Genomic DNA, 23,999 nt, shown 5'->3' with positions numbered 1-23,999 from the left:
TACTGTTTATTTCGTATCCTTACTAATTTATGTAACAATAGAGAGCGATTTATGCAATCAGAAGCCTTTATACAATCACAAAAAATTCGTGTGATTTTTGGAATTTATCCAGAGATAAGCAAATTTTCTCAACTAATTTGTTGATGGCACCTATTTTACTCTCCTATAATTTAATGTCATTGATAGGTTGTGGTATGGGAAAACTTAACCAAAATGCAAGGTGAGCAGAGCTCAAAGGCTGCAGGGAGTGAAAGCATAGACCCAAATGAGGTTACAGTTTCAAACACAATTTAATTTTATTAAACATTAAAAAACACTTGTTCACTGGTACATATATATATATATATATATATATATATATATATATATATATATATATATATATATCACAAAACAATAAAATTTATCAAACTCCAGGCCTGAAGGACTGCTGAACATTCACAACTGTAATGTCAGAATGACAACCTTAAGATTCCACATAAGGAGATAATCACAGTCTGAAGGACCCAACATTTTTGATTAATTATTGACCAATACAATAAGTTACTGAAAGGAATGACTTAAATCATTCGGCCAGAAGGGCCAATCAAATATAACCACAAATGCTGTTTTGATAATGCTACAAGAATGCAAAACCAACAGTTAATTTACTTCATCCAAAGGAGCAGTAAAGACCAAAAGACAAATTCATATACCAAAGGTCTTTTTTAATGAAACAAGCTAACAAGATAAAATTAATAACCAAAAAGGGGTAGTGACGTCGCCACTGGGCCTGAAGGGCCTAAATATCAGTAGTAATAAATATTTGAGAATGGTTGAATTTAGTGAGTCAGCACTTAAAACCAGCCCATGCCCCTACCACTAGGAAAAATTTACAATCAGCTGAGCTAGGACTGCCTGCTTTAGCAATATGGCACAGACCTGCAGAACAACTAGAAACTTCACCAACTTGGCGAATCGTCCACATAGGGCATGACAGCAACTCTCTATAACACATAAAATAAAAATTACTAAACATTGAAACACATGGTTCAAAATATAAGGCCTATCTAGGCAGGAACTGGTAATGACGCCCACTGGCCTTCGTAAATCTTCGACTTAGTAAATGTGACAGCCAGTACTAAATACTAATACCACTCAACAAATTGTAAAATACAAGATCGTTATTGCACTTTGATCAGAAAAAAATTTCAACCACAGATTACATATTAGGTTCAGTTATTAAGGCACAGAGAGTTAACACTCTTTTCTAGTGATAGTTACACTTCACAATAAAACAGCAGATCATTGAATCGAGATTTTGTGCACGCCTGAGACTACTAAAATTGCTAAACACCATGGCACACGACCTTAGAGCAAAACACACCTGACGACACGGGCAGAGATTGAGTGAGACACATCAAGAAATTCTCACCATTGGTCCAGAAGGCAGACAAGCATTCGGCGAGAGGTTGCAACCAGCAACAACTCGAGTTATGTCAATCGCCCCAGTTCCGCCATAGCAACGCGGACACGTTATGTCAACAGTTGCCATACCGAGCTTCCTTATCACACAGCCCGTCCAGAACGACTGCCGCCGTCCAGAGTACACACGCTCGTAGCAATCACGTGCATTCACAGGAAGTTATACCACCTTTCCCGCAACATTGCGCTGCCACACAACTGGAAACCTAACTCCCCATCTCACTCCGGCAGCAGCACTCGATACTCTCGTCGACAGCAGGTCTCTCCCCAGAAAGCAGCGCCCTCCGAAATTTAAAAGCAAACAGACCAATCACGGCAGAGGAAAGCCAAGGCTCCACACCTAGGTAAAGATGAAGATGATACGGTTCAGTGATAATATCAGATTTTGCTATGAAATTTGCCATCTGGTTTGCACCAACTATTTCGAATACTTTTGAAAGCACTGGAAGAAGACCTACTGGTTGGTAGTTTCCTACACCTTCTTTTGAGCCTTTCTCAAGTAAAGGCTTTACTATTGTGTACTTTAGTGATGTCCCCCCCCCCCCTGGTGACCCATGGTCGTTGCTGTTGGTGGGGAGGCCTGCATGCCTCAGCGATATACAGATAGCCATACTGTACGTGCAACCACAACACACAACAGATGGGTATCTGTTGAGAGGCCAGACAAACTTATGATTCCTGAAGAGGGCCAGCAGCCTTTTCAGTAGTTACAGGGGCAACAGTCTGGATGATTCACTGATCTGGCCTTGTAATACTAAGCAAAATGGCCTTGCTGTGCTGGCGTCTTCTTGGGTAAAATATTCCGGAGGTAAAATAGTCCCCCGTTTGGATCTTCGGGTGGGGACTATTCAGGAGAACGTTGGTATCAGGAGAAAGAAAACTGGCGTTCTACGGATCGGAGTGTGGAATGTCAGATCCTTTAATCGGGCAGGTAGGTTAGAAAATTTAAAAACGGAAATGGATAGGTTAAAGTTAGATATAGTGGGAATTAGTGAAGTTCAGTGGCAGGAGGAACAAGACTTCTGGTCAGGTGAATACAGGATTATAAACACAAAATCAAAAAGGGGTAATGGAGGAGTAGGTTTAATAATGAAAAGGAAAGTAGGAATGTGGGTAAGCTACTACAAACAGCATAGTGAATGCATCATTGTGGGCAAGATAGATATGAAGCCCACACCTACCACAGTAGTACAAGTTCATATGCCAACTAGCTCCACAGATGACGAAGAGACTGATGAAATGTTTGATGAGATAAAAGAAATTATTCAGATAGTGAAGGGAGACGAAAATTTAATAGTCATGGGTGACTGGAATTCGATACTAGGAAAAGGGAGAGAAGGAAATGTAGTAGGTGAATATGGATTGGGGGGAAGAAATGAAAGAGGAAGCCGCCTGGTAGAATTGTGCACAGAGCATACCTTAATCATAGCTAATGCTTGGTTGAAGATCATAAAAGAAGGTTGCATACATGGAAGAAGCCTGGAGATACTAGAAGGTATCAGATAGATTATACAGGGTGGTCCATTGATTGTGACCAGGCCAAATATCTCACGAAATAAGCGTCAAACGAAAATACTATAAAGAACGAAATTTGTCTAGCTTGAAGAGGGAAACCAGATGGCGCTATGGTTGGCCCGCTAGATGGCACTGTCATAGGTCAAACGGATATCAACTGGTTTTTTTTAAATAGGAACCCCATTTTTTATTACATATTCGTGTAGTACGTAAAGAAATATGAATGTTTTAGTTGGACCACTTTTTTCACTTTGTGATAAATGGCGCTGTAATAGTCACAAACATATGGCTCACAATTTTAGATGAACAGTTAGTAACAGGTAGGTTTTTTAAATTAAAATACAGAACGTAGGTACGTTTGAACATTTTATTTCGGTTGTTCCAATGTGATACATGGACCTTTGTGAACTTATCATTTCTGAGAACACATGCTGTTACAGCATGATTATCTCAAATACCACATTAATGCAATAAATGCTCAAAATGGTGTTCGTCAACTTCAGTGCATTTAGCAATACGTGTAACGACATTCTTCTCAACAGCGAGTAGTTCGCCTTCCGTAATGTTCGCATATGCATTGACAATGTGCTGACGCATGTTCTCAGGTGTTGAAGGTGGATCACGATAGCAAATATCCTTCAACTTTCGCCACATAAAAGAACTCCGGGGACGTCAAATATGGTGAACGCGCGGGCCATGGTATTGTGCTTCGACGACCAATCCACCTGTCATTAAATATGCTATTCAATACCGCTTCAGCCGCACGTGAGTTATGTGCCGGACATCTATCATGTTTGAAGTACATCGCCATTCTGTCATGCAGTGAAACATATTGTAGTAACATCGGTAGAACATTACGTAGGAAATCAGCATACATTGCACCATTTAGATTGACACCGATAAAATGGGGGCCAATTATCCTTCCTCCCATAATGCCGCACCACACATTAACCCGCAAACGTCGCTGATGTTCCACTTGTCGCAGCCATCGTGGATTTTCCGTTGCCCAATGGTGCATATTATGCCGGTTTACGTTACCGCTGTTGGTGAATGACACTTCGTCGTTAAATAGAATGCGTGCAAAAAATCTGTCATCGTCCCGTAATTTCTCTTGTGCCCAGTGGCAGAACTGTGCACGACGTTTAAAGTCGTCGCCATGCAATTCCTAGTTCATAGAAATATGCTACATGCAATCGATGTTGCTATAGCATTCTCAACACCGACATTTTTGAGATTGCCGATCCTCGCGCAATTTGTCTGCTACTGACTTGCGGATTAGCCGCGACCGCAGCTAAAACACCTACTTGGGCATCATCATTTATTGCAGGTCATGGTTGACGTTTCACATGTGGATGAACACTTTCTGTTTCCTTAAATAACGTAACTATCCGCCGAACGGTCCGGACACTTGGATGATGTCGTACAGGATACCGAGCAGCAATCAACACGACATCGACATTTCGGCAATTGGTAAATGGTCTATTTTACCACGGGTAATGTATCACGAAGCAAATACCATCCGCACTGGCGGAATGTTACGCGATACCACGTACTTATACGTTTATGACCATTACAGCGCCAGCTATCACAAGGCGATAAAAGTGGTCCAACTAAAACACTCACATTTCTTTACGTACTACACGAATATGTAATAAAAATGTGGGTTCCTATTTTTAAAAAACGCAGTTGATATCCGTTTGACCTATGGCAGCGCCATCTAGTGGGCCGACCATAGCGCCATCAAGCTAGACGAGTTTCGTTCTTTGTAGTTTTTTCGTTTGATGCTTATTTCGTGAGATATTTGGCCCCTTTATAATGGTAAGACAGAGATTCAGGAACCCGGTTTTAAATTGTAGTACATTTTCAGCGGCAGATGTGGATTCTGACCACAATCTATTGGTTATGAACTGTAGATTAAAACTGAAGAAACTGCAAAAAGGTGGGAATTTGAGGAGATAGGACCTGGATAAACTGAAAGAACCAGGGGTTCTAGTGAACTTCAGGGAGAGCATTAGGGAACGATTGACAAGAATGGGTAGCTTTGAGAGAAGAAATAGTGAAAATAGCAGAGTATCGAGTAGGTAAAAAGACGAGGGCTAGTAGAAATCCTTGGGTAACAGAAGAAATATTGAATTTAATTGATGAAAGGAGAAAATATTGAAAAGCAGTAAATGAAGCAGGCAAAAAGGAATACAAACGTCTCAAAAATGAGATCGACAGGAAGTGCAAAATGGCTAAGCAGGCATGGCTAGAGGACAAATGTAAGGATGTAGAAGCTTATCTCACTAGAGGTAACATAGATACTACCTACAGGAAAATTAAAGAGACCTTTGGAAAAAAAAGAGAACCACTTGCACGAATATCAAGAGCTCAGATGGAAACCCAGGTCGAAGCAACGAAGGGACAGCAGAAAGGTGGAAGGACTATATAGAGGTTCTATACAAGGGCGATGTTCTTGAGGACAGTATTATAGAAATGGAAGAGAATGTAGATGAAGATGAAATAGGAGATATGATACTGCGTGAAGAGTTTGACAGAGCACTGAAAGCCCTAAGTCGAAATAAGGCCCCGGAAATAGACAACATTCAATTAGAACTACTGACAGCCTAGGGAGAGCCAGGCCTAACAAAACTCTACTATCTAGTGAGCAAGATGTGTGAGACAGGTGAAATACCCTCAGACTTCAAGAAGAATATAATAATTATAATCCCAAAGAAAGCTGGTGTTGACAGATGTGAAAATTACCGAACTACCCGTTTAATAAGACATGGCTGCAAAATACTAACATGAATTCCTTACAGATGAATGGAAAAACTGGTAGAAGCCGACCTCAGGGAAGATCAGTTTGGATTCCGTAGAAATGTTGGAACACGTGATGCAAAACTGACCCTACAACTTATCTTAGAAAATAGATTAAGGAAAGGTAAACCTACGTTTCTAGCATTTATAGACTTAGAGAAAGCTTTTGACAATGTTGACCCTCTTTCAAATTCTGAAGGTGGCAGGGGTAAAATACAGGGAGCGAAAGGCTATTTACAATTTGTACAGAAAGCAGATGGCAGTTATAAGAGTCGAGGGACATTAAAGAGAAGCAGTGGTTGGGAAGGGAGTGAGACAGGGTTGTTGATTCTGTATATTGAGCAAGCAGAAAGGAAACAAAAGAAAAATTCGGAGCTGGAATTAAAATCCATGGAGAAGAATAAAAAACTTTGAGGTTCGCCAGTGACATTGTAATTCTGTCAGAGACAGCATAGGACTTGGAAGAGCAGTTGAACAGAATGGATAGTGTCTTGAAAGGAGGATATAAGATGAACATCAACAAAAGCCAAATGAGAATAATGGAACATAGTCGAATTAAATCGGGTGATGCTCCCGGAATTAGATTAGGAAATGAGACGCTTAAAGTAGTAAAGGAGTTTTGCTATTTGGGGCTCAAAATAACTGATGATGGTTGAAGTGGAGAGGATATAAAATGTAGACTGGCAATGGAAAGGAAATCGTTTCTGAAGAAGAGAAATTTGTTAACATCGAGTATAGATTTAAGTGTCAGGAAGTCGTTTCTGAAAGTATTTATATGGAGTGTAGCCATGTATGGAAGTGAAACATGGACGATAAATAGTTTAGACAAGAAGAGAATAGAAGCTTTTGAAATGTGGTGCTACAGAAGAATGCTGAAGATTAAATGGGTAGATCACAAAACTAATGTGGAGCTGTTCAACAAAATTGGAGAGAAGAGAAATTTGTGGCACAACTTGACTAGAAGAAGGGATCGGTTGGTAGGGCATATTATGAAGCATCAGGGGATCACCAGTTTAGTATTGGAGGGCAGCGTGGATGGTAAAAATCGTAGAGGGAGACCAAAAGATGAACACACTAAACAGATTCACTAGGATATAGGTTCCAGTAGGTACTGGGAGATGAAAAAGCCCGCACAGGATAGAGTAGCATGGAGAGCTGCATCAAACCAGTCTCTGGACTGAAGACCACAACAACAACAACAACAACAGTGTATCTTCTTCAAATGACTGGTTTATTGTTTCAGATAGGGGTCCTGGTATTGTGTTTTAATTACTCTAGTGCATATTTCAGTTCATCCATACGAAATTTTATTCTTAAGGGAGAGTACAATACTGATTGAAACCATACTGCCATTGATTTATTTATGTGGTTCATGATACATTTTTGTGTGGCTTTTCTTTTGCTGCCTTTAGCATCCTTCTAAATACAGTTTTATTATATCTTTTTACGTCGTTTACAAAATTCTAAATCTGTATTACTCTTTAGTTCATTATGTGAGTGTCTTTTTGTGGCACTTGACACTTTTATACCAGCAGTTATCCATCCTACTGTACTAGTGATTTTTATTGCAGACTGTGGGGGATAACATTTCGTCAAAAAAATCCAAAAAACTTGTCGAGAAATGCGTTATAATTTTTAGAACTTGTAATACAAAGATCCACTGGCCAATTTACTTCTTTAAGCCTACAGTAAAATAGGTTTATATTTTCCTTGTTGATACATCATTTGTTGCACATTTTTCTAATGTCTGGTTCATTTATTTTTCGTAGCTCCAAAACCAGTTTCGAATGATCGGAAGTACCTTAATCAACGCAGAATCGTTACTGAGTGAGGCGGAACAGTGGTTAACACACTGGACTCGAATTTGGGAGGACGACGGTTCAAACCCGCGTGTGGCCATCCTGATTTAGAATTTCCGTAATTTCCCTAAACCGCACAAGGTAAATGCCAGAATGGGTCCTTGGAAAGGGTACGGCCGATTTCCTTTCCTCTCCTTCCCTAATCCAACGGGACCGATAACTCTCATTTTGTCTCTCCCCCCAAACCAACCAACAAAATTATTAACTTCAGACTGATTTGTCTTTTTAATAATAGTGATAATTACGCGCACGCATTAGGATATACTAAGAAATTGTCCCGATATAGCCTTTATGGCTCATGCATGGAACATAATTTATTTTATTATATTGTTTCTTTCGAATTGTTTCATTTAATTAGCTGTTAATAGGCGATACTGCATTTTTGTCCAGAAAATTAACGTTCCTGTTCGTCAATAATTATTGCAGGAGGAATGTAGAATCGAACTGAAGTCTTATAACAAAGATTTAATAACCACAGCACGAACTGTTGTTTACTTACAACATTAAAAAAACAATTGTCTATAATATACTGGAACGCTGTGCATCAGACGTCACGATGTTTCGACTTGTGGATAGTCATATGTTAGTGACGACTGGAAGGGCTTCCGCATCCGTAACTGGGGTCAACAGAAGCGTCCGATCTTACCCGTCGGCTTTGACCCGTGACGTAAGCGTGTTGTGGTGTGTGACGTCATTACGGCGCGGAGTTTGATTTGCGATTGTGGCGTGTTTGTAGATGTCTTGTTTTTGTTTGTCGTGCTCTCTGGTGGTGTGTTCATGGTTTTCGTTTGTTTCGTTTGTTTCGTGTGGTGGGGTCAGTTTTCTGTTGCTCAGGTGTTGGATTTGAAGCGGAATTTCTATTAGTGAGTTAATGGTTAATTTAATGCTCATTGCTGTACGTCGGGTGAGTTTGTTATTGAGTGTATTTGGTTGTGGTTTTTTGTTCAGGAATGGATATGAAAGACCGCCTTAACAGTGTTCGGTTGAGGGCGATGATGGGGGAGACAGTGTGCGTGCGTGCGTGTGTGCATTTGTGTGTGATTGTGGTGACCAATCTAGTTTGTGGAGCTGGAACTTTTTTGAGGTAAGTTCCGTTTTTTTTTTGGTTATTTATGTATGTTTTGTGTATTGGGTATAGGTTGGAAACATCCGATCTCACGCGTCGGCTTTGACCCGTGACGTAAGGGACCTACACATTGATCTGTAGCGTAGCCCTGAATACGAGGTTAGGTTGGGAGTTTTTTTTTTGGAATGCGGCCGCGGCAGCGGCCGCCTATGATTCGAAAATATTGATTTGACACTAATGAACATGTATACGTAATATGAAGCAATTTGATGAACATATTGATCTGTAGCGTAGCCCACTTGAGGTTAGGTTGGGAGTTTTTTTTTTGGAATGCGGCCGCGGCAGCGGCCGCCTATGATTCGAAAATATTGATTTGACACTAATGAACATGTATACGTAATATGAAGCAATTTGATGAACATATTGATCTGTAGCGTAGCCCACTTGAGGTTAGGTTGGGAGTTTTTTTTTGGAATGCGGCCGCGGCAGCGGCCGCCTATGATTCGAAAATATTGATTTGACACTAATGAAGCCTGTGGGGGGATGGGGGGGCACTGCAGACTCCCCCCACCGCATAACGACACATGATGATCAAATTTTGAAAAAAAATGAAAAATTTTTTCCGTACCTGCTAAACTGCATAAGTGCCGATGTATGTAGGTGTAAGGGAAGCTTTCGTTTCTTAGTTTTCTATTGGGGGATGTGATCGGTAGGTTCTGTTGAGCTATATAGGTTAAGGGAAGTGTCCGATTATGGATAGGAATGTGTTTTTTGGTATTTGGTCAGTTTTGTGATGTTGATTTATTTCGTTGTTTTGCGTGGTTTTGAATGGCGGTCGGTGGCTACATTTCTGTATATTTAGTTTCTCCGCACCCAAAAACCCCTAATTTCCCACGCTTGTCCCGTTACAGTCATTAGGCTTTTTGTGAAACTTGTGTATTTCAGTGTTTACAATACGTATGCGATGTTTTTATATCCGCCATATTGGAATTGTTTATAGTCGTTTCCGCGGTATTTGTGACGTCATGGGTCAAAGCCGACGGGTAAGATCGGACGCTTCTGTATTTCCCGTAACTGTGATAATATGTAAAATGGACGGCACTGTGAGAGGAAAGCTGACAGTTTCTAATGTTCACAAAATGTGAAGATAGAAGTAAGCGTAATAATTATTTGTAATATGAGTTGATGATTCGTATGTAGCAGTTTATTTGTCTGTATCGTGTAAAATCGATTAACTTGCTAGAAAGTATCAATGTTTATGATTCGTAGCTTCTGTTTACATTTGACGTTTCTCAGTTTCAGTGAAGATAACAGGTAGTTGTAACCATGGGACTGAGCTACCCGCTAAACAACCTGAAAGGGTTCGCATCTAGTCGACCGCCGTTAGTGGTTTTCACGTTGTGTGTGACAGCATTTGCATTGACCACTCTTTCGTTAGCATACTTCATCAAGAACTCTGATTCTGTACCAAACCCTGATGCCGCAATAGTAAGTAAATATTTATACATTAAGATTGTTGCTCGTCGAAAGACGTATATTGCTGTGAAACGAACATTTCATAGAGTATGTCTTGGCTACTGGTAGCTCTAGACAGTGGAAGCTATTGATTTACAAGACGTCAATATACTGGCGACGGAAGTCGCACTGAAACAATATGTTCCAGAACCCGATTTGTTGGCGTTAGTGCTCGAAATTTTTCTTCATGTTGTTGTTGCCATATTTTAATGGGTGGTCGAATCCAGAGGGTGAAAATTTTGTTGTGACATGCTTCTGTTTTATTGGCCATTTAATAAAATTTTAATTTTTAGAAATATTTTGTCAGTGCTTTGATGATCCATCCAATGGAAGATTTCTCACTAAGGTAATAGAATATTTGGTCGAGTCACTGAAATTGTCCTTCAGTTTATTTTTTTCAAAGATTAATATAGCTTAATCTGGAGTTTGCACCTAAGAAAATAAAGCAGTGATGCTTTTAGTACATGTGTGTAAGACTTTTAAATGTTGAATCAATTTGTAATTTAGATTGAAATTATTTAGTATTTTTATAATAAGTCAATCACTGTCTTTTTAAAATGAATGTTGTATGTTCCAAAAAACTAAAGCCTTTGTTTATACTTATTTTGCCCGGGATTGCCTTCTTAGCCAGTGCTAGTCTGCTTTTTATGTCCCTTCTGCTACAGTCATCATATGTTGCAGAACGTCATAGGTAGCAGAATTCGGTCACTTTGTCTAATTGTGGTCACCAGTTTTGATAACTTCAAAATTGAAAATCTTATTTCTGCTACTTTTACCTTTGCTGAAGTCAAACTGTTCATAATCTAACAACTCCTCAATTTCAGTCGATCCAGTCTTCTATATATTTTTCTTGTCAACAACTTGGATGTACCCTATGAGATATTAAGCTGACTGTGCAGTAGTTGTGCCACTTATCTGTCCTTGCTATCTTTGAGGATATTCTGAATGAAACTTTCCTGGAAATGTGATGCTATGTCTCAAGTCAAATATACTTGTGTACAACAATGGTAGTCATCCTGGTCCCTACTGCTCACTAATGGGTGTTCTAGCTTTTATGGTGTGCAGCAGGTGGTACAGGTTTTAAAAGTATTTTAATTAGGTTTTTCATAAAATTTTGACAAAGTATTTTGTAGGTAATTATTACTGTATGCTTTGCTGTAACTCTGCTGTATAAATTTTATAAAGTGATGTTACTGCCCTACTTTATGAATACCCATTGCTGTGGAACCAGTGCACAATTAGAAAATTTTATTACTAAGAGAGGTACAAACGTGGGCAGTAGGTAAAAAAGGTATACACCAACTTGAATTGTTGTTTGGATCCCACTTTCCCTAGTGATCACAGTAATTCTGAAGTTTTGGTGTTCATGTCTTCTGCCTTACATGGTCGGAAGTCTTCCAAATCTTTATTTAATTCTGACACCGAATTGGATCCCGTCTTCCTTATTGACTCCTATTCCCTTTTCTCTTATGCCATGGGACAAGTCCTACCCATCGTAAAGGCCTTTAGTGTACTCTTTCCACCTATCTGATCACTACTCTGCATTTAACTGTGGAATTTTCATGCTCTTGATGTTGGTGTCCTTGTTTTCTAGTTTCACCGAAGGTTGTTTTGCATTTTCAGTGTGCCTGCCACCTTTAGAATTTGAAAGAGAGTATTCCAGTGAACATTGTCAAAAGCTTTCTCTAAGTCTACAAATGCTGGAAACGTAGGTTTGCCTTTCCTTAATCTTTCTTCTAAGATAAGTCGTAAGGTCAGTATTGCCTCACGTGTTCCAGTGTTTCTACGGAATCCAAACTGATCTTCCCTGAGGTTGGCTTCTACTAGTTTTTCCATTCGTCTGTAAAGAATTCGTGTTAGTATTTTGCAGCTGTGACTTATTAAACTGATAGTTCGGTAATTTTCACAACTGTCAACACCAGCTTTCTTTGGGATTGGAATTATTATATTCTTCTTGAAGTCTGAGGGTATTTCGCCTGTTTCATACATCTTGCTCACCAGATGGTAGACTTTTGTCAGGACTGGCTCTCCCAAGGCCGTCAGTAGTTCCAGTGGAATGTTGTCTACTCCGGGGGCCTTGTTTCGACTCAGGTCTTTCAGTGCTCTGTCAAACTCTTCACGCAGTATCATATCTCCCATTTCATCTTCATCTATATCCCCTTCCATTTCCATAATATTGTCCTCAAGTACATCGCCCTTGTATAGACCCTCTATATACTCCTTCCACCTTTCTGCTTTCCCTTCTTTGCTTAGAACTGGGTTTCCATCTGAGCTCTTGATATTCATACAAGTCGTTCTCTTATCTCCAAAGGTCTCTTTAATTTTCCTGTAGGCAGTATCTATCTTACCCCTAGTGAGATAGGCCTCTACATCCTTACATTTGTCCTCTAGCCATCCCTGCTTAGCCATTTTGCACTTCTTGTCGATCTCATTTTTGAGACGTTTGTATTCCTTTTTGCCTGCTTCATTTACTGCTTTTTTATATTTTCTCCTTTCATCAATTAAATTCAATATTTCTTCTGTTACCCAAGGATTTCTACTAGCCCTCGTCTTTTTACCTACTTGATCCTCTGCTGCCTTCGCTACTTCATCCCTCAAAGCTACCCATTCTTCTTCTACTGTATTTCTTTCCCCCATTCCTGTCAATTGTTCCTTTATGCTCTCCCTGAAACTCTGTACAACCTCTGGTTCTTTCAGTTTATCCAGGTCCCATCCCCTTAAATTCCCACCTTTTTGCAGTTTCTTCAGTTTTAATCTACAGTTTATAACCAATAGATTGTGGTCACAGTCCACATCTGCCCCTGGAAATGTCTTACAATTTAAAACCTGGTTCCTAAATCTCTGTCTTACCATTATATAATCTATCTGATACCTTTTAGTATCTCCAGGGTTCTTCCATGTTTACAACCTTCTTTAATGATTCTTAAACCAAGTGTTAGCTATGAGTATGTTGTGCTCTGTGCAAAATTCTACCAGGCGGCTTCCTCTTTCATTTCTTAGCCCCAATCCATATTCACCTACTATGTTTCCTTCTCTCCCTTTTCCTACACTCGAATTCGTCACACATGACTATTAAATTTTCGTCCCCCTTCACAATCTGAATAATTTCTTTTATCTCATCATACATTTCTTCAATTTCTTCGTCATCTGCAGAGCTAGTTGGCATATAAACTTGTACTACTGTAGTAGGTGTGGGCTTCGTATCTATCTTGGCCACAATAATGCGTTCACTATGCTGTTTGTAGTAGCTTACCCGCATTCCTATTTTCCTATTCATTATTAAACCTACTCCTGCATTACCCCTATTTGATTTTGTGTTTATAACCCTGTAGTCACCTGACCAGAAGTCTTGTTCCTCCTGCCACCGAACTTCACAATTCCCACTATATCGTACTTCAACCTATCCATTTCCCTTTTTAAATTTTCTAACCTACCTGCCCGATTAAGGGATCTGACATTCCACGCTCCGATCCGTAGAACGCCAGTTTTCTTTCTCCTGATAATGACATCCTCTTGAGTAGTCCCCGCCCGGAGATCCGAATGGGGGACTATTTTACCTCCGGAATATTTTACCCAAGAGGACGCCATCATCATTTAATCATACAGTGAAGCTGCATGACCTCATAATATTTTTGTTATTATTCAGTCATCGTGTTGTGGTTATCTCCCACTGGGCAATCCATCCCTCCTGGAGACCTGGATCGAGGACTAGGCAGGAATGTTTTGCCAATGGAGATACCATCATGACACTTTTTCAGTTACAGGCCACATGCCATACACATTGTGATGCTGTGGTTTCCATTGGCTTGTGCGTCCTTATGCCATTGATCATTACTGATTAGTCCACCTTGCTGAATGTCTTCAGCTGCTATTGCTGATGAATTTTATTCAGAATTTAAACAGTGGTTGGGTTCAAACGTGAGACCCGGAATGTTTTGATTTCTAGTCAGACATTACTGCCAGACCACTACCCATTAGCAGTGCTATTATATAATTGCAAATGACTTACCAGTATTTATGAGGGGTGTTTGAAAAGCCCGTGCAAAAATAAAAACTACTTAAATGTTTGGAGTAAACCCTTTTTATTTTTTGACAGTCTCCTTTTAGACTTATTCACTTCATCCAATGCTGTTCTGATTTGTTGATCCTTTCTGAATAATAGGAATTGTCGAAGTCTGTAAAATAGCTATTAGTTGCTGCAATCACCTCCTTGTTTGAATAAAATCTTTGTCCCACCAGCCATTTTTTCAAATTGGGAAACAAATAGTAGTCTGAGGGAGTCAAGTCTCGAGAATAGGGAGGATGTGAATTGAGTTGGAATCCTATTTCCATTAATTATGCGACCAAAACTGCTGAGGTGTGTGCTGGTGCATTGTCATGATGGAAAAGGACTTTTTTTGCAGTCCAATCACCGGTGTTTTTCTTGCAGTTCGGATTTCAAACGGTCCAATAACAATGAATAATACGCACCTGTAATAGTTTTACTCTTTTCCAGATAGACGATGAGGATTATCCCTTGCGAAGCCCAAAAAACAGTTGCCATAATCTTTCCGGCCAAAGGAATGGTCTCCCGCCTTTTTTGGTGCACATTATCCCTTGGTAATCCATTGGGTAGATTGTTGTTTGGTCTCAGGAGTATAGTAATGTATCCATGTTTCATCCATAGTGACGAAATGACACTTAAAGTCCTGGGGATTCTTCCTGAAGCTGCAAACCATCCTTGCAACACTTCACATGATTCCATTTTTGGTCAAGTGAGAGCAATCTCGGAACCCATCTTGCGGATATCTTTTTCGTGTCCAAATGCTTTATGCAAAATATTATGTACCCGTTCATTCGAGATGCCCACAGCACTAGCAGTCTCGAGCACGTTAACTCTGTCATCCATCACCGTATCATGGATTTTATCAATGATTTCTGGAGTCGTATCCTCCACAGGGCGTCCAGAACATTCAGCATCACTTGTGCCCATATGGCCACTCCAAAAATTTTGAAACCACTTATAAACTGTTCTAATTGAAGATGCAGAGTCACCGTAATGTTTATCAAGCATTTCTTAAGTCTCCTGAGGCATATTGCCTTTCATAAAGTAATGTTTAATCACCACATGAAATTCTTTTTCATCCATTTTTTGACAATCCCTCGACTTCCTTGATTCACACGAATGCCAAACACAAAGAAATAGACCAATATGGCTGAAAATTGGTGTGTGTTCTTTCCAAAGTTGGAAGGATAAAACTAAGTGAAACTTTTCCATGCCTGTGTACACTGAGCTGCAGGTGAAAATTTTATTCTGGATAAAAATGAGTGTAGTGTTTCTCAGTCCCGAAGTTGAGAGAGCAAGTTTTGCACAGTATGTAGTCAAAAATAGTACAATGGTAAGCACTGTGACAGATTTGGTTTGGATATGATAAGACAAAGTGAGAATTGAACATTGAGTCAGTGGAAACGAAATGAGAAGTAACATAAAAGTGCAATTGAGGATTAGGGGTAACAGAAAAGGAGATAGGAGGAAAACGTGAATGTTTCTGAGGGCGAACATTTGAAGTTAAAAAAGTAAGCTTTAATAGAGTATAATGTTGAGTGAATAGTGATATTACCAAAAGATGTCAGATCGTGAGGATGTGTAGGAGGACAAGTTCCCATCTCTGGACCAAGCAGTATAGCGTAGTGGTTAGCAGACCGCACTCACATTAGGGAGGATAACTGTTTAAATCCACGTTCAGCCATCCTGATACAGGTTTTCCACAATTTCCTTAAATCACTTCAGGCAAATGCTGGGATGGTTGCTTGGACAGCGCATGGCAAACTTCCTTCCCCACCTTTCCCTAATCTGATGTGTCCAATGACCACGCTGTTTGATCCATTACCCCAAATCAAGCAATCCTATCTTTGGAGATCAGTGAAACTTGTGCTGGCTTGGAGGGGAGGCACGCAGCAAGCAGTTATATACTTCAAGTCATGCTGCAGAGCATGTTCAGCAGCTGGGTATTGGATGTCCCCAAGGCAGACAGTTCTTCTGTATCCTTTCATGCACATAGCCATTTTAATGATAGTTATTACTATATAAAACAGAGTGGGCACATGTTCATTTATAAATGACATGTTGTTCACAAGTTACACTACCTTTGATGTTTTGCACTAATTCTTGTATTAGCGTTAACTGTATTGTGTGCGCATGAGATCAGTGATGAAGCATTCAGTACAAAACCTGAATATTGCTGGTCTTTCCGTTTTGTACAGACCAGTGTCTCTTCTGAATCTGTATGTTCAGATTTGATAGTACTTTAATACTTTACAGGATTGGCCAACATTCCTGAGGCACTTGAGCAGCTTGGATCTCTGCGTATTGCCGGATGAAACCACCTCAGTGACACATGTCACAGCAAACAGTAGTGGGAGCCCTTCTACGACAACTGCAATCTATGATGAGCAGTTGTCTGACAGCTATGGAAATGTCTCTATTGCAGTGACTGCATCTCTGAGCCTTAGGGAACAGCTGCCACAAAATGTGACATTCCTTTCTGGGTCCCTCCCACTTAGTGGTAAGTCAGTGATCTCTTTAGTCTGGATCTGTTGGACTGTATAACATGCTGTTCTCAGTTTGTCCTTTGACTTCAACACTTTGAAGCTTTGTGCAGGTACTATTTTAAGTTGTTTAGCTGAGAAATCGTCAAACTACAACACACTTTCTTAAGCTAATTTATCATTAATCTTGTCAGCTCTGTGACATTGACAATGCTTAATATTCTCAATATGATGGATTTAAAAATAGTTTCTTTAGAACTAGTCGTGGTCCTCCAGTTCTGAGTCAGGCAGAAGGCTTGAACCAGGAACTGTGAAAGATCTGCGATGAACTAGGCTGAAACTTCGTGCATTTAACTTCATACGGTTGAGAACTGCATGGCCTACCTAAATGTGTTGACAGTGCACTACACATCAAAGGCATCAACATAAGTAGCTGACTGTATATGGAGTGTGTACAAGTTTCTTCCCATTCCAAATAGTAACAGTAGGAAATCGGGAATATTAATGTAAGATCCAAAGAAATGCACCTCAGAAATGAAATCACAAATGCCCTGACCAACTACTACCATCTGAAACAGTATCTCAGTTTGAAACACTTCAGAAAGGCAATGCAGCTCATGTAATAGTACAAAAAATTCCTTTTTAATGAATCTCTGGGAATCAAAATATTTTTTTCTTAAACAGGGGTTTTCCTTCAGTGATCTAGAGACTTATAGCTGATTGTAAAATTAGGTGACTTACCGAACAAAAGCGCTGGCAGGTCGATAGACACACAAACAAACACAAACATACACACAAAATTCAAGCTTTCGCAACAAACTGTTGCCTCATCAGGAAAGAGGGAAGGAGAGGGGAATACGAAAGGAAGTGGGTTTTAAGGGAGAGGGTAAGGAGTCATTCCAATCCCGGGAGCGGAAAGACTTACCTTAGGGGGAAAAAAGGACAGGTATACACTCGCACACACGCACATATCCATCCACACATACAGACACAAGCAGACATATTTAAAGACAAAGAGTTTGGGCAGAGATGTCAGTCGAGGCAGAAGTGTAGAGGCAAAGAAGTTGTTGAAAGACAGGTGAGGTATGAGTGGCGGCAACTTGAAATTAGCGGAGCCACCACTCATACCTCACCTGTCTTTCGACAACTTCTTTGCCTCTACACTTCTGCCTCGACTGACATCTCTGCCCAAACTCTTTGTCTTTAAATATGTCTGCTTGTGTCTGTATGTGTGGATGGATATGTGCGTGTGTGCGAGTGTATACCCGTCCTTTTTTCCCCCTAAGGTAAGTCTTTCCGCTCCCGGGATTGGAATGACTCCTTACCCTCTCCCTTAAAACCCACTTCCTTTCGTCTTCCCCTCTCCTTCCCTCTTTCCTGATGAGGCAACAATTTGTTGCGAAAGCTTGAATTTTGTGTGTATGTTTGTGTTTGTTTGTGTGTCTATCGACCTGCCAGCGCTTTCGTTCGGTAAGTCACCTCATCTTTGTTTTTATATATAATTTTTCCCACGTGGAATGTTTCCTTCTATTATATTGATTGTAAAATTATTTGTATTGAGATAAATCATTGGGTGATTATACGTATAGAAACAGTAACTCAGTACGTTTTTTCACAAATGATCATTCTGTTAACTCACGTGGCACATGTCCAGTCTGTAGTCCAATTTGGTGCACACTCACCCGAAAAGTATCCATGTCTGTGCCAATTGCAACTGCCACAATTAGTGCCATTACAAAGACATCCTGTTTCCTTAAAATTCTGTGCATACTCGTAAATGGATTATCTAGTAGGTGGATCCTGATTGAATGTACATAGTCCAACAAACTGCAGTGCAGATTCTCTTGCAGAACTCAGTGATATGAAATGCCTCCTTTGTTGGTCTGGTAGCCATGCTGCTGGAGATTACCATACTAAAAAACTCCTCAAGTTGCTGTAATCCCTTATTAATCATGGTGTTGTACTGTTCTTCCAATGGTTTACAGTTTCTATGTCCACAGCCTCAATCTCTCCACTTACTCTAAAGTGAAAGATTATTATGTTTCTTAAAATGATATAACCAGCCGTTCGATGGAATGAAATTTTCAACACTGATCTTCAGGACGATTTCCTGAACCTTCTCTTGTAGCATGTTTTCACTTAACGGAAATGCTGCTACTTCTCATTCCATGAAAACATTTTAAAAGAATAGGTTCCACATCAGTAAACATTGACATGTGCTCATTCTTTCTCTTGCATCCAAAACCAGTAGCGGCAGTTACCACTCCCTTGTTTTTGAGAAAGGCACCCCGTACAGACTGTGCCAAATAGTACTATTACTTAAGTGTGGAAAGTTTTATGCTGTGATTGTCCTTAGCATCACGGATGATCATCAGATTCTGCTGAATCATAAGCTTTCTGTGTTTGCAGGCCATAACTCCACAAAAGTAAAACTGATAAATTCAACAATAACAAAGACAACTCTTCACGGCTCACGATTCATTACTCTGCGACTGTGATGTCAGATCACATGACCAGAGTTGCACAGCTGGCAGAACGGAAATCGCTTTCAGATTTGTTTGATGCTTTTTCTGTTTCACTATAATGGAATTCAATCTAGATACCTGTCAACCGAAAGAATCGATTACCGTACACTGCCATCACTTGACACAAAGTGTATCTTTGTGAAACTGAAAGAAATCAGAATCTCACTTGCACACATTAGGAATTGCATGAGAAGTGATTTTAATTTGCAGAGTACTACGTGTTCATTCCTTAAAAGTGAATTTTTTTCTTAAAGGGTTTTTTAAAAGTGGGGAGCAATAACATTGATTTTATTTTTAACAGAGAGAGAGAGTTAAGCGGGTTCGTTAATTTGGATTTTGCTGTGGATACAGAAAGCTAGCTAAAACTCAAAATTGACAGCAGTAAGATGTTTGATGTAAATCTAAATGTGTATTGGAATGACAGACTGATGGGAAATACATGTGGTGTATTTGTTGGAGTATACAAGAACTTCAGTTCCACAGATACAGGTAATGGCAAACATATGGAAAGACCAGAAACACAACACATTACCACACATCATTCGCTTTAGAAAAACCGTTGGCATTTGAAACAACTTCCAGTCATTTTGGAGTGGATAAATGCTGATAGCGTATGGTTTTTAAGGGAATATTATACCGTTTGTCCAGCAAAATACTGTTAAGGTCGGGTACCGGTGGTGAAGGTAGATAGCGATCTCGCACTTTTCTCTCCAAAGTAGAAAACAGAGGCTCGGTAACATTGAAGTCTGGGGACTGTATTGGCCAGAGGAGATGTGAAATTTCATTGTCACACTCACAAATCCAGTCCTGTTCCTTTGGAGCCATGAGAACAGGGTCCCTGTCGTCCTGGAATGCAGGATCACCTGTGGAGAACGAACACTGTACCACGGGATGGATCTGATCAGTCAAAATGGTCACATAATCCTTGGCAGTAATGCAACATGCAGAATACCCGTGGGGCCCGTGGAATCGCATAATATTGCTATAAAAGTTGTCACTGAATCCTGCCATGTTTCACTCTCAAAATGTAAACTTGGCCAGAAGTTGGAAACATTCTGACATTCTGAAACAAGTCTCACGTGGCCAAATGACTTTCTTCCATTGTTCTGTAATCCAGGTTTTATGGCTCCAGCACCATGTTTTTCCTGTTACGGACATTTGTATCATACTTAGGGAATTCCAGCTCGCCCTGCAATTCTCGGGCTACGAAGGTCCGTTCGTGTAATTTTGGGAGTGACAGGGTTTGCGAGTGCGACATTCAGTTCTCTGCAGGTATTATCTAATTTATTGTCACAATCCTGTTCAATGACTGTCTGTCACAATCACTCGACACACATTTATGTCTGCATTGCAACTTAGTGGATGATGATTTTTCCATTTTCCCTCTAAGTGGTATGAATCTTCAATTAGTGCTTCTTGAAACATGAAACGCACTTCAGCTACCTCAGTTACAGAAGCACCCTCCATACGAGCACCTACAATTTGCCAAAACTCAAATTCACTTGCAAAGACATCACACAGGTGCCATTCGTGGCCAAATACAACAGTGCAATCTGCAGGCTCGACTAGCGTCTGCATTTATACTCCAGCATGCATTTCTTGTGGTGTTTCCATACTTTAATTTGACCCCTGCAGAAATTGAAGCTACGGTCAGGATTTTTCGGCCAAGACTCCGTATCAAGCAGGTATGATTTGTAATTGGATCTTTCTATCGACCACAAGGATCGACATGTATGTAGCCAAAAACATAACCACAAGCGTTTCCTTACTTCCCCCCCCCCCCCCCCCCTCCCTCCTTGCCTTTTTGATAGGGACAAGAAAAAGTAGTTTAATATTTTGGCCAATTTCAGTGCCGTATTTGCCCAATTTGGGATTATACAGTGTACTCCAAAGGATTTGTGTGCAGGTTATACTGTTTCTAGATTATTCAAGAATCTAGAAAAAATAATATCGGACAGTAATCAATACCCTCCCCTTCCTCCTGCCATTTCCTCCAATATCATTTCCATTGTTTAAACAACTGCCACATGACAACAGAATAATGTGTTCATTGTTTCAATAAAATCTTCTTGGTTTACAGGAAGGAAAAAAAAACCACTCAAGTTTGATAGCTCTCTCTGCCATCGTCATTGAGAGTTGGTCACTGATTGTAAACCAAGAAGATTTTACTGAAGCAGTAGACATGGTACTTTGTCATAATGAGGCACACGTTTAAACACTGGAAGTGACATTTATGGTCACACGGGTGGGAGGGGGGAGCTGTTTATTACAGTTTGATAGTAATTTTTAGATTCCTGTGTAATCTGCACACAAATAATTGGGCAAAAATAATGCATATATTGGCTAAACTATTAAATTACTTTAGTCTGTCCCTATCAACGAGGTAAAAAAAAATTCAAGGAAACTCTTGTGGTGCTGTAAACTGAGAAGATTTTACTGCCACGAAATATTCCATAGTTATCAGCCAGCCTGTTCTGTGTAAATCAAAAACAGATCAGATTTTCTGATGTTAATCGTCATGTAATAGTCACCAAAGAAATTTAAAACAAATGTGTAAGATGACAGAGAAATGACAAGAGAATCAAAAGAAATATGTTGAAATTAAAACAACAATTTAGAATTAATGGAAAGATTTGATAAGATGGAAAAATGTTGCAAAACTAAGTGCTGATTATGGTATTGGGATGCAGACTATTCGTGAGATGAAAAAGAATAAGCAGAAAATAGCGAATTTTGTCAGGAAATGCAATTCTCGTTCTGGACCATCTGCACAGAAAAGCATATAGAAATATACATTTAATGAATTAAATTCTGATCTTTTGCAGTGATTTAGCCAAAAATAAGCAGAACGTGTCAGTTTAGGTGCGATGTGTGCCGAAAAAGCTAAATTTTTTCATGATGAAGTAGGTTTATGGGGTGACTTTAATGCCTCATCTGGATAGCTAACCAGATTCAAACAATGTCACATGATTCACAGAATTACTGTGCGAGGAGAGTAGCTTAGTTCAAATGTTGGGGTAGCTGGTTCCTTCTGCAAACAGTCCCAGAAATTTGTGGGAGAAGAGTAGTTCACACCAGACCAAATTTATCATACAGATAAAAGTGCTCTATATTGGAAATATCTACCAACCAGAACCCTTGCTTTTAAGAGTGATGTTCATGCTCCTGGATATGAGTCACTTAAAGAATGCATTATTAGTTTTGTGCACTGCTAATGCTTCTGGGAACCACAAAATGAAACTTCTAGTGAGTAGAAAATTTTAAAAAAATATTGCAGCTAAGGATCTCCCTTTGCATTATTACAACCAAAAAGGAGCATGGATGGGTAGTGAGAGTTTCAAAAACTGTTTCCACTCACATTTTGTAGCAAAATTTGGTGATTTCTAGAAAAGAGGGTTGCTACAGAAGGCTGTTCTATTGCTCAGTAACATCACTTCATGTCCCAATGAGAGAATTATTGTTTGTGATGATGGGCTCATCGTAACTAAGTTCTTACCTCGTAAAGTGAGTGCCATGATACAGCCAATGTACCACGGTAATTAGATCAGTAACACAGCACTACTGGCCTGATCTCTATGCATATTTTTATGAAAAGGACAGTCGCTACCCATCATATAGAGGAGATGCTGAGTTGCAGATAGACACAACAAAAAGACTGTTGCAAAATAAACTTTTGGCCAACAAGGTCTTTGTCAAAAATAGACAAGACTCATAGACTAAGTAAGTTCCCCAGTCATACGGTAATCATTGGTGAAGACTTTAATCATCCAACAATTGATTGAGAAAATTACAGTTCCGTTGGTGGTGGGAGTGCCAAGGCGTCCTGTGAAATGCTGCTAAATGCCTTCTCTAAAAACTATCTACAACGGATGGATAGGGACACCACTCGTGACAGAAATGTATTGACTCAAATGGCAATAAACAGACCTGACCTCTTAGGGGTTTTCCACATCAAAACTGGTATCAAGGACAATGATGTGGCAACAATGATTACCAAAGTACAAAGGACAACTAAAACGAGTAAAAAGATGTACACTGAAGAGCCAAAGAAACTGGTACACCTGCCTAATATTGCTTAGGGCCCCCGTGAGCACGCAGAAGTGGCATGGACCCATCTAATGTCTGAAGTAATGCTGGAGGAAACTGAAACCATGAATCCTGTGGTCCCGTGGGGCTCTCCATAAATCCAGATATGCTCAATAATGTTCATGTCTAGGAAGTTTGGTGGCCAGCAGGTGTGTTTACATTCAAAACTGTTCCTGGAGCCACCCGATAGCAATTCTGAACGTGTGGGTTGTCGCATTGTTCAGCTGAAATTGCACAAGTCCATTGGAATACATAATGGACCTGAATAGATGCAGGTGATCAGACAGGATGCTTACATACATGCCCCTGTTAGTCGTATCTAGGCAGATCAGGGTCCATTATCACTCCAACTGCACACGTCCCACACCATTACAGAGCCTCCACCAGCTTGAACAGTACTCTGCCCACATGCGGGGTCCATGGATTCATGAGGTTGTCTCCAAACTCGTACACATCGATCTGCTTGATACAATTTGAAATGAGGCAGGCAACATGTTTCCAGTCATCAACAGTCCAATGTCAGTGTTGACAGGCCCAGATGAGGTATAAAGCTTTGTGTCATGCAGTCATCAAGGGCACACAAGTGAGTGTTTTGGTCCGAAAACCCATATCGATGATGTTTTGTTGAATGGTTCAGCATTG

General features: G+C 40.0%; 1 protein-coding gene across 4 annotated transcripts in view; it reads left to right on the top strand.

Annotated features, from left to right (window-relative positions):
* The window catches only part of LOC126418998 (transmembrane protein 248-like), a 113,353-nt gene that overhangs the window by 46,376 nt on the left and 42,978 nt on the right, over positions 1-23,999 (top strand). Inside the window, exons 1-3 of one of the 4 annotated variants that reach the window (XM_050086044.1) lie at positions 9,718-9,856; positions 10,000-10,191; positions 16,520-16,763. The exons of 1 other annotated variant lie outside the window; for it this stretch is intronic. In XM_050086044.1, the coding sequence (XP_049942001.1) occupies positions 10,030-10,191; positions 16,520-16,763 (406 nt within the window). In that variant the 5' untranslated portion in view covers positions 9,718-9,856; positions 10,000-10,029. Of the gene's footprint in view, positions 1-9,717; positions 9,857-9,999; positions 10,192-16,519; positions 16,764-23,999 lie in introns of those variants that run through there. 2 more of the 4 variants (XM_050086045.1, XM_050086047.1) reach the window with 2 other exon arrangements.

This window comes from Schistocerca serialis, chromosome 9 (assembly GCF_023864345.2).
Source record: "Schistocerca serialis cubense isolate TAMUIC-IGC-003099 chromosome 9, iqSchSeri2.2, whole genome shotgun sequence".
Taxonomy (NCBI): Eukaryota; Metazoa; Arthropoda; class Insecta; order Orthoptera; family Acrididae; genus Schistocerca; species Schistocerca serialis.
The sequence above is the reverse complement of the archived record's forward strand: the minus strand, read 5'-3'. Positions and strand labels throughout refer to the sequence as shown.